Genomic DNA, 12,516 nt, shown 5'->3' on the forward strand with positions numbered 1-12,516 from the left:
TATTTGTCAAGCACCTTGGGCTTCATTGAGTGAGTGCTAAAATACATGTACTCCTAAAATAGTCACCTGACAAATCAAGACAGTATAAACCTAATATCAGAAACGTGCAGCCAAAAGATTTCTTTAAAGAGAAAGATTAAGAGAAAGCTAAAATTAATTAATTTTAATTACAATTAATCAGTACTTAAAAACTAATTTAAAAATTAATCAGTAAAAATTTTGGACAGGTAATAGTAAAGCTAAAATTGAAGAAGAGAGATAGGATTCAGATTAGGAGAGAAGAGGAAGGACATTACTAATGGGAGTAAGGAAGACGGGGAAATGTATGATCAAGCTACAGAGAAAGATAAAATTAAGAAAATCTTCCTAGTTAGAGCAGAGGATTCATTTTACATAGAAGGTTGGATAAACTAGGCCTGTTATTTTAATCTCTTTCTTAGAACATCTAGAGTAGCACCATCTGTAGAGATGAAAAACAGCAACCATCCTTATTCTGAGATTCCTTAGAAGCCAGAATTCCTAAGTCTAAGTCTACTATCAACCAGTACACACAGTAAAATCATGCCATCAAGGCTCTCTAAAAGTAGATACTTTTTGAGATGTCATTTATTCAAATACACATCAACACATTCCTCAGTAGGACTAACTTCATTCTTTTTGAAGATTTTTTAAAATGTTTTTTGTTTTGTTTTGAAGTCCTGATTTAATCTACAGACCTAATGACTATCCACACCATTATTTGTAGATAAAACTGAAACTGCTGTGAAGCATCAAGTTCCAGTTTTTTGATTTGTTGTTTGGAAACATCTTCTCATCATAGATCTTGTCAGTGCTGTATCGCAAGTTAGCTTAGTGTTTTATATAAAATTACAAACTATATAAAAAATAGAGAATCGCAGTATGTCAGAGTTTGAAGAGAATTCAAAGGCCATTATGTTCAAAGTCCTAGCATACCTTTTCATCATTCCCAAACTTTGCCTGAACATCTCAATTGCTACATCTTCCATCAGGGAGTTTGTTGCTTTTGCAACTCTATTGTTTGAAAGTACAAACATATCAAACTGAAACCTGGTGCCTTATCCTTTCTACCCCATGGTTCTAATTCTTCTTTGCACTGTACAAAAGAATGTAAATTTCTTTTTTACATGATAGTTCTCCTAATATTTGAAGATAAATATTATATTTTCCCCTTAAGTCCAATTACTTTTGTATTTTTTTGCATTCTTTTTTTCCACCAGACACAATCTTTCCCAAGATATTCAACCTCTATTTTATTTATGCATTAAAAAAAAAAGCTCCTTGGTATAATTGTACCAGGGGAAAGGTAAAGATACAAAATTCAATCTTTTAGATAAAGTAATTAGGGCAATAAGTGACATTGAATTTAAAACTATTATGTTGAAAGGCTCATATTCCACATAGTAAGAATAAAAAGGGAAAGGTACATTGTTCCTCAAGGTCAGAATTTTAGAATTTTGAGCATAAGGTAAAACCAAAAATTTCATATATGAAGAACCCATATATAAAATATTGTCTTCATTCCCTTAAGTATGTTTCTTAATTGTATGCCTATTCTGTTTCAGAATATGTACTCAGCTTTTGGAGGCCCTTAAGATGATCATTATCAGTAAACATACAAATAATTACAAATACACTTATTATGGTAAATTCCATATCTATTTAGAAAACTTTTACTAGAAAAGTAGTATTGCCCATATAAACCATTTGTGAGGCAGCATAACGTAGTGTTTAAGAGCACAGACTACTTGGGTTGAATCCTAGATCCACCTTTTACTAGTGACCTCATACAACTTCCTTAACTTGCTATATACCTCAGTTTTCTTACGTGTAAAATAGAAAGAGTAAGAGTACTTACCTCATAGGATAGTTATACTATGTGAACTAACATAAGTAAAACACTAAAAAAGTATTTATTTGCTACATAAATATTTGCTATTATTACCTACAATATAAATATAGCTTTAGCTTAAAAATAAGTAGATAATGGTTGAATAAATATTGAAAGAATTTTCTCTAGGGAAAAAAATCCAGTAGGATAGAACCTAAAGTATACAATGGTATAGCTGTGGGAAAGGACAAAGAAATAGAGATGACATGCTAAATGTTGATTTTTACCTTGAATTTATCAGAGTGATAATATCTTGAAATCATCTTTCCAGCTCATCATTACAAGCCTACTCTCGTAAAATGAGCAGAGGCTGGCATGCCAGAATACTTCAGTTTTACAAAATATATACTAAGACAATGACAACAAAATATCATTAAATATTTTACAAATATAAAGTTCCAAAAGCATATTTATCTAGAGATAATAGTTGTAGGAATGAAGTTTTTAGGATATTCCTTTCTTCATTGTCTGGAATCAAGAATGTGAATTCATTTCTCTATAGTAGACCTCCATCTATAAAACAGACTTAATGTTGCTTTTCACACAAAATGTAAAAGATGACAACAAATGGATTTATACCTGTCAAGTCCTCTGAGCTTCTTAGAATGCCATTGTAGAAGAGCAGAATATTTGTGACTTTATGTTATTGCCTACCACAAAAGGAAACTGATAGGGAGTCAGAAAGTGGATTCAGATAACAAAATAAACTATTTGGATTGATTCTAATAATTTTACCAATATTATTTTCTCATGTTGGAACTTGGAAAGAGCATGGCTGATATTAAAGAGTAGAGGACAAAATGCCCAGTGAAGGGAGTAACCATTTTAGATAATCATTAGTAACTGACACACAGGTGACAATTTACAGGAAGATTTCTTTTAAAAATGCTGAGAAGAAAGAAGCAGTAAAGCTGTTGGAAGTATGGAGTTCGAAAATGAACTGCTGTCAGTTTCACGAAGATACCAAAGGTCAAGGTAGCAATGTAAAAGAAGCAGTTGATAATATTGTGCTGCAAGGACCAATTGATGTAGGAGGACATAAATTATATTTCTTTATGAAGATTAAAGATAGCATTATAGTGCTGGTGTCATTGAGATAATTTGTTTCCCCCTTACCTTCTCCACCCCTTTCCATAAGTTTGATTGTTGCATATGATATACTTGTATGTCTTAATCCTTAAGGTAAAACTTTATGTAAGGAAAGGTAAGACAGGTGATTATGAGGTGATTTTGAATAGGGTTTTGCAAATTTTTAAAATACTTTTCTATAAAACATAGGCATTTGAACCAATGAGAAAATAACCATTAGTTTTGAATATTGTCTAAATACAGTGGAGTCTTATAATGTGTCTCTTGCTTGTGGTGATTCAAGACTACAGTTGTTTAGGAGACCCCATTATAATGAGGTCAGTTTAGCATAACCCCATTGATGAGGTTCAAAAGAGATTCACATCATGCCGATTTCCCACTGTTGTTAAACAGGGTATGTTAAATAGGGTATTGGTTAATTATGTGATACTTCAATATGAACTCTCTTTGTGGGCCTTGTTTACTTTCTCATTCCCTTCCTTTTTGCCATTTTTAAGACTTATCTTTACCTATACTGTACCCTATCCCTTAAGATGAGGCTGCTTTTGTAGGGTCGATAGATGAATGAATATTACCACCAGTATTAAATAACATTTAGAGGAATGAGAAGGCTACTTTTATATATACTGAAAGCAAATCCTAGTATAAATGCATCTTCCCTCTTAGGTGTATCTTCGGCGACAGCAGCAGCAGTATTAAAAATAATGCTCTAGTTTATCATTGCTTAAACTTTAGTTATTACTCTTTGCCTTCTACTTATAAAATACCTTTGAACAGGGGTCAGCACACTTACTCTTTAGAGGTCCAGACAATAAATACTTCAGGCTTTGTGGGTTCTGTACTCTCTATCATAACTACTCAACTCTGCCAGCCCTCTGGCACAAAAGCCACTGTAAAATGATATAAATGAATGAGCCTCACTGTGCCCCAATAAATATTTATGGATACTGAAATTGGATTTCATATAATTTTCACATGTCATGAAATATTCTTCTTTTGTTTTTTTTTTCAATCATTTAAAAATTTAAAGATCACTTTTAGATTGAAGGCGATGCAAAGAACAGGCAGCAGGCAGGATTTGTCCCCTTGGATATGATTTGCCAACCCCTGTTTTGGAATAGTCCTACCTTATAGTGTACTAGTATCTCCTCTGTTAATCAAAGGCTCATAGCAAGTGAGCTTTCAGAAGAATGCTCTGAGAATTTAAGACAGAGAAAGGTAATGCACCATAAGAAATTAACACTTCATAGATTCAAATATATCTTGAGTGCCTGCTGTCTATATATGACAGGCATTGTTCAAGATGCTGCAGATATAGCAATAAACAAAGAAGTCAAAAGTCCCTGCCTTTATGAAATTTACATTTTAGTGGGTGACACAAGTATAGGTAAACAAAAAAATGTATAGTATTAGAGATGGTGATAAGTACTGTGGATAAAAATAAACCAGGGAAGGTGAATAGGTAGTGCAGGCAGGAAGGAGAGTTGTAATTTTTAAAAGGCCATCAAGGAGGGCTTTATTGATAAGGTGACATTTGAGCAAAGACATAAAGGAGGAGAGGGAGCAAGCCATGGATCATGTAGAATCTGTATGCCACCCTTAGTGTAATGGAGTGTTTTGAGCAGAGGTACTACATAATTTGACTTACATTTTAATAGGGAAACAATTTAGGAGGCTATTGAATTAATCCAGGTGAAAAATGATAGTGATTTAGACCAATGATAGAGGTGAAGGTAGTGAGAAATACATTATTTATATATTTTGAAGATAGAAGGTAACAGATAAAATAAGAGAAAGAGAGAAGTCAAGTATAAGACCCAGGATTTTGACTTGGGCAATTGAAAAGATGGAATTGGAGAATACTGTGGAAAGAGTGGGTTTGACGAGGAAGATCAGTTTTAATTTGGTTATGGAAGCAAAATACTTTTAGATACCCAAGTGGAGATGTTAAATTGGCAATTAGACAGATGCATCTGGAGTTCAGAAGAGAAGTCTAAGCTGGAGATACTTTTTTAAAAATCATCAGCATCTTAATAGAATTAAAATCCATGACAATGAGATCATCAAGGTATTTACTAGTATTACTATTTATTTATTGGTATTACTGCCCTTGCTTTTTTTCCTCATCCACTTTCAAAGAGGTAGGTAGTTTCTAGTAACCTATCCCCTCTGCTCACTCACAAATAGCAGGGATCCCACTGAATCAGAAACCTGATCTACACAGGAAGTACCATTAGTTGGCCATCCTCAAATTTTGCCATGGTATAAACATGGGAGTGAGTTTTCCCAAGTACCTCCTTGCTGGAAACTGTTTGCACTGGAGGTAAGTGTGAGAGGGGAGGTTGTGGGAAATGATGGGGTGAGGGCTTCCTAAACCTTTTCCAAACCTCAGAAATTGTTGATTCTGAGGAATGGAGAAGGTTCAGGCTGGTTCTAATTTCCCTGAACCAGTTCATACAGCCCTAAATTTGACCTGCTTTCCTCAAACTGGGAGTCAGAAATCCCTTTTCTCTTCTGTTTTTCTGCTGCAGAAATTCCCAACATTCCCATTTTGTGGGCTCCAGAAAGGGGTAAGCGAAGACTTCAATCCCAGCCAATCATTTCCAGATTAATAATTTTTAGTGTTTTGGTTTTTTTTTTTTTTTTAATCATCATAAAGAATGCTTGGACCCATTTTTCCCATCCATTTAATTTCCTTGTGGATTGTTATGTATCTATGTTCTAGGATCATTCTGTATCCCTGGGTAATAGAGTTCAGATTCATCTGCTATTTCCATTTGTGTGCTATTCTCTTGTGGATTCTCATATGCAGTTTATTGATGACTGTTTCCTAGATGAAAGAAACCCAATTCAGGAGACTGCTTTATTCTCGATTTCATCTTTTCCTGAATGGTGTTTTTGTTCCCCTGCTGACAGCTTTTTCCTACCCTACACAACTGCTTCTGATGATCTGTCATTGCTTCTCTGCTGTTCTGTCTTACTGCTTTGACTGCCTTTGATTTTTGCCTCTACTTTTTGCCCCACTTTATGCATTTGCTGAATGATTTGCATTCTTCACTTACTGGTACTTTGTCTATCAGCAAATGGCCTGATACTGCCATATCCATCAGCTATTTTAGCATTTTAGACTACCCAGCCCTGTTTATCTGCTCTCCTACCATTTATATCATGGCCTTCCAAGTGCTATGCCATCTGCCTGCTTGATCTTGCCCTGCCCAATCTATGCCTGTAATATTATAAGTAAGTTCAGATTGTTTAGCACTTTTCCTACCTATCTCCACTTGTCTTATGCCACTAAGTTGGACTGCTAACTGAGTTTGCTTGACTACTGTCTCCTTTACCTATTTGCTGCACATGGCTGCTCCATTAATTAACTTGAGACATTGCATTCATCTCCTTTGTACTCAGCCTTGGCAACTTGCTGATCGGCTCATATTGCCTCCTTTATACTTTTCTGCATCTGGTAAATCACTGGCGTTGTTCCTCTGTTGTCTTGTAACTCTGATCAGATTTTATTTCCAAGAAAAGTGTTGCCTACGTATTGTCCAAACATACCTTAGAAATAGGAAAATGCTTCACTATTTAACAGTCCAGTCCAGTTTACTCCTAAACTGACTTTTAAACTATCACCCATCCTTTCTGCTTTTTTAAACAATTCCACATTCTTCCCTTTATTTAGCAATAGATTTTTTTCAAATAATTTATCATCTTTGCTTCAGTTGACCTTTCACGTCATATATTATGTACTTTTGTTTCTTGTATATGGGATCTTTCAATGATTTTCCATATATTAAATTTATTTCCTAATTTATTTTTCATGTTCCAGGGCTTCATGAGGATGAGTTACTCCTATTAATATTATCCTTTTTAGTAAGACTGGAAGAATTTTTTAAAACTTTAAGTTTCATCTCAAAAAAATAATAAATTTAGTTATAGTTCTTTGTGGTTAGATTAAAGTAGCTTTCCACCCTGCTCCATTTTTCCTTTGAGAATATCATTTCTCAGCCACCGCATAATTTATGTAATATCAGTTCTTTAGAGATCCTTTTGATATATTTATCTTTCCCTCCTTTTAGACTATATTTTCTTGTGTGTGGGTAAACTTTGACATTTTCCCATTATTTGCTAAGTATTTGACATCTAAAAAGAACTTGGAATACAAAATTATTTGCTTGAAGCTTGATGTCTTATTTACTTACATTTAAATGAAAAACAAGATCAAACAAGAAGTGAAGAATTTTGGTGAAACTTGCAAACAATTTCAAAAGTCTAAGGAAATTGAAAGTGGGGTATGTATGTGTGTATGCAAGTGTGTGTGCGTGTGTGTATGTGTGTATAGATTTGAAGTGTTCTTTGTGTGTACTTTTGAGGTGTACTTTGTGTGTATGTATCCACAACATCATTGTGCTTAAGTGTGGAAAATTCTGAGTATCCATACTAAATTTTATTTTATTTTTATGAAAAATGAAATGGAAAAGGAAAAGGAAAAAGCTAAAAAGAGAATGATAAATTTAGGGAATATAGAAAAAGGGTATGGACATTTTTTTTCCTTTTCCTTTAATAATAGAGATAAAATTAGTATGAAGAAAAAGGCTGCTGTAGAAAAGTCAAGAAAATAATTTCAGTAGCTTTTTATTTTTTTTATTGTGGCAAAATACACATAACATAAAATTTACTGTTTTAACCATTTTAAGTATACAATTCAGTGGCATTAGTACATTTTGTACGACCATTACCACTATCTGTTTCCCGAACTTTTTCATCATGCAAAACAGAAACTCGGTACCCATTAAACAGTAATCCCCCATATCTCTTTCCCCCACCCCCTGGTAACCTTTGTTTTAGTATCTGTCTCAGAATTTGCCTATTCTAGGATTTGCCCCATATAAGTAGAATCATACAATTTTTGGCCTTCTGTGTTTGACTTATTTCACTTAACAGTATTTTCAAGGTTAATCCATGTGGTAGCATATATCAGAATTTTCTTCCTTTTTAAGACTAATATTCCATTTATGTGTATCCTACAATTTGTTTATCCATTCTTCTGTTGATAGACAACACTTAAGTTGTTTCCATTTTTATGGCTATTATGAATAATACTGCCATTAGCATTGGTGTGCAAGGGTCTGTTTTTCTTTCCATTCTTTGGGTATTTATGTAGAAGTGAACTCCATAGCTTTTAATATTCTTGTCTAAGAGGAAATTAAAGACCTCAGGGGAACTATATAAGTAACATGAAAGATGGCTAAGTCCAAGATACTGTATTAGGAACAGAAGAAATTATAAACTTTTAGGAAGACACAGAAGACCAAGTGAGATTTGGAAGACCTTACATTCTAAGAATGAAAGGGAGAATGAAATTGGACAGATGATTCATGTTTGAAGGACAGCAAAGATGATTCTGAAGGACATTGAATTAAAAAATATACCAATTTTAGGACAGATGATGGCAAGTCTTTGAGATGAAATAATGCAGACTTTTAAAGAAGTAAGCATTTGAAAGGCAAGGTTTAAATGAAGATAATGGGATTGAGATGAGGCAACTAGGTTACACGTTCATAGGAGCCAGCAACACTAATAGGAATTCAATTTTAAATTCACTGGTACTCAATTCTGGATACCCAGTTTTCTACCTATAGAGATTTTTCTAAAAAGATGCCTTTGACCCAACCCCCAGAGATTCTAGCTCAGTAGGTTGGAGATATGGTTTAGGCAATGTGTGTATGCATGTGTGTGTGTTTTAATCCACTGGTAAAACACAATGTGAGTTAAATTGAACTCTATACCATAGTATCCTAGACCTTACAGGGTTACAAAAGTTGGGAAGAATTGGTCTTGTCTTTAAGGAGTTTAAAACTGAAGTAGTTAAATATGCAATAAAAATGGATTTAGGAAAGAAGACTTTCAATCCATTAGGTGATAATGTTTTCACTTGTTAACAATTTTTTGGTGATTTTACATACTTTGTCTAGCTTTTCTCAGCCAAGATTTCTCATCTAAACTATCAAACACAAAAAAATGATTTGAGGGGCTTCTCAATTCTCCCGAGTGGTACATAAACTAGTACTATTCTATATGCATAGGAGAGAAGTTAATTCATAATTTCCAATAATTCTCTCAGAACCTGTTTTTAAAAGGCTTGTTCTGTGCTATGTAGTCTGTTAGGAGTATGTAACACAAAGATAAGGCCTTGTTCTCAAGGAGCTTACATTCCAAAAGAGGGGAAAAGACATTTAACAAAAAAAAAAAAAAAAAAATGCATTTCTAGTATCATTTCAAAATTTTGTTATTTTCTTCTAGTTCTTCAGAGAAAATATTCAAAGTCAGAGTAATTGTGTATAAGGAAATCCTTTCACTTCTTCTAAGCTTCAGTGATTCAGGAGTAAGAATGCCTTCTATAATTAATGCCTCATCACAACTGAAGGATTCTGCTAATAGTTTAAATGCCAATAAGGATCTCTTTAATTTTGAAACCTGGAGCATTCAGTGACAATTAGTGATTTCTTTGGTAGCTGTTAATAAATAGCATTATCTAAACCCAATGTTATTAATTTTATAGTGGAAAAGTAGAGACTGACTAGAAAAAAATTGATAACCAATGTTCAGGAGGTTGTTCTTGAATGTTATTGCAAGCACAATGAGGTATTCTCCTCTTGGGCGTATAGCTACATACCAGTATTGAAAATGTTTGAGAATTTAATTCATTCTCACTGTCAACTAAAACTCGCTTGAATTCCTGGTATCAGAAGTTTCAGTTATATTCATTAGTTTTTATTATGAATTTGATTAATTAGCCATTTGAATTAGGAATTTATTTGTCCTCCCCAGATTGATGGGTGCCATCAAACTTGAGAGCAGTAAGCTTCATTCCCATTGGCTCACTAATTCACAATGATTGCTTTAAGGGAATCTCTTTAAAGTGCTTATACCTAAGATAAGTTTTAGTAACCTATTTTTTCCTCCCATCTCCTGATGTCCTACTAAAGTTATTTATTTTGTCAGCACAGGTGAGGGAAGATCAAAGTTCTCATGTCAGGAGAGAAGGACCAAAATAGAAATTACATCCAGATTTAACTTGTTTTCTTAAAAAAGTGAATAATTTTAAAAGATTTTGCTTCACTTGTATTTATTCTGGGAAACATTTTTAGTGCAAAATAAAGATTACACAGAAATTTTAAGGTATAAGATCTGGGATAAAGGAAAATATAAGTAACATTTTATTAGTAATAAATATACTTTTCCTTTTCTTGTGATCTCTGAAATCCTGTTTTTATTTTAAGGAAAGCTAAACTGAAAATAATGTTATATAATGTGTTTCTTTTTTGTGAAAGTTAACTTGAAAAGGCAATTTTCCTATCACACCCTTATTAGGACTCAAGTCTGTTTTACATTTAGTAACAAGAAAATCCCCTAAATTTCCTTGCTATTAAGAGATTCTTTGTAGGCAACTACCCCTAACGAACAAGTTGTCATTCTTTCCTGAAGACAGTGGGGCAAATTTAGGACCTTGCAAAGGAAGATATAGCTTCCTTACATAAACATTTTATGGAAGTAGTTTTACTCTTTCAGTTTTGAATATAGACCGTGACAACAGCAGTCACTAATAGCTAGTCTCTACATCCCCTAATCTCTTTCTCTCCTCTTTGCTATCCCACCATCCAATATTTCAATGTTGCTGGCAAAAATTAATGTATTACACCTGTGGCACAGAGGTCCAGTGGAGTGAGAAAGATCATTGTGAGAGGTTCATTGCATCATCTATGGCAACTATTTGATACAAAGATCCTTTATGTATATTTAATAGTATTTAATTTCATGAATATCAAATCAGTACTTGAAAAGCTCACTAGTTAGATATTTGAAAGTACAAAATACAAACCATCCAATTTTGTATTTATCTCTGAACACTTTTTAGATTTCTTATGATACTTCGTCTTTATGAAGAAATAGAGATTATGTTTTATTCATGTCAGCAGTATAAAAACATCTCAGATGTTCAGGAATCAATTTTTCTTTGGTTTGTTTCTAGCCATACAATAGTAGTAGATATGTATTTACTTTGCAGTTAGATGTAATAATCCCCGTATAGATATCTAAGCAAATATTCTGAAAGAAAAAATCTCTTATAAGATAAATTCGTATGTTCTCATTCTCAACTCAATGCCTTCTGGTCAAAATTAAGATTGATCTTGTGAGGAGGTAAAGGTAAAAAGCCTTTTTAGCTATCCTCTCATTATGATTAGTTAGTAAAAAATAAAATTTAAGACCATCTGCAGAGAGCTCCTATTTTATTAACAAGAAAATTTGTCTTCAAATTTCCATACCTCCCAGTTAGTGTTAGAATATTAGGAACACAGTATAACATAGTATTTTGCATGTGATAAGTATTTAATAAAAGCATAAAATGGTGACATTTTTATTGTGACACAATATTAAAGATGAGATTTTAAAGTATTAAAGATGAGATTAAAGATGAGAAAAGTATATGGTCATTTAGGAGAAAGAAAAGGTGTAGATTTTTAAATATTTATCTTGCCTTTTATTAATAACATTAAAAGAAACACCTGGTTTTTTCTGAATATATATTTCTGATTATATTTCTGATTATAATGTTTTTTCCAAAAAATAATTTGGGAAATACAGGAAGCAAAATGAAGTAAATAAAAATCACGAATAATCTTGACACCTAATTATTGCCTAGGACTAATTGATTAGTCTTCACATTGGTACCCATCATATATACAGGTTTATATCTTGGGTTTCTTAATCCCATCATCCCAACTGTTATCCTATCTACTAAAATTTGTAGTTTACTTACTGTATGCCAAGCATTGTGATAAGCACTTTATATAATCTTATTTAATCCTAATAACAAACCTACATGAGTACCACTTAAGAAAACTAGTTTTAGAAAGATTAAATCATAAAATAACTCAGATCACAGAGCCAGTAGAAGGTAATAGAATTAGAATTTCAGTTAGGTAGTCTTGACTCCAAAGTCCTTGCTTTTTAACCACTCTCCTTTTTATATAAATTAAGCTTTTTTCCTTTTTTAAAAAAATTTTTTTATTTTTATTTCATTTTATTTTTTTTATTTTATTATGTTATGTTAATCACCATACATTACATCATTAGTTTTTGATGTAGTGTTCCATGATTCATTGTTTGCGTATAACACCCAGTGCTCCATTCAATACGTGCCCTCTTTAATACCCATCACCAGGCTAACCCATCCCCCCCCGCCGAACCCTCAGTTTGTTTCTCAGAGTCCATAATCTCTCATGGTTCGCCTCCCCCTCCGATTCCCCCCCCCCACTCCGTAGGAAGGGAAAAATTAAGCTTTTTTCCATTTAATAACTGTAATACCAAAAAACGGCTGGGGGTGGGGGGTGGAGTTGTCAATCACTACAGAGTATAAACAAGCTATGATTAATTTAAGTTCCCTGTCTGAACCATTTAGGCTCTTTCTTATTTCCTATCATAAACATTCTTTTTATATAAATTGTCAAAAATATCTC

At 33.2% G+C, this 12,516-nt stretch overlaps 1 protein-coding gene across 17 annotated transcripts in view; it reads left to right on the forward strand.

The window, feature by feature from the left end:
• Positions 1 to 12,516, forward strand: part of GPHN (gephyrin) — a 608,525-nt gene that overhangs the window by 281,172 nt on the left and 314,837 nt on the right. For 9 of the 17 annotated variants that reach the window (XM_032405331.1, XM_032405333.1, XM_032405334.1 and 6 more), the window contains exon 5: positions 5,530 to 5,568. The exons of the other annotated variants lie outside the window; for them this stretch is intronic. In XM_032405331.1, coding sequence (XP_032261222.1) covers positions 5,530 to 5,568 — 39 coding nt within the window. The remainder of the gene's footprint in view (positions 1 to 5,529; positions 5,569 to 12,516) is intronic. 17 annotated transcript variants of the gene reach the window in all.

The sequence above is a fragment of the Phoca vitulina genome, unplaced genomic scaffold (assembly GCF_004348235.1).
Source record: "Phoca vitulina isolate PV1807 unplaced genomic scaffold, GSC_HSeal_1.0 scaffold7, whole genome shotgun sequence".
NCBI lineage: Eukaryota > Metazoa > Chordata > Mammalia > Carnivora > Phocidae > Phoca > Phoca vitulina.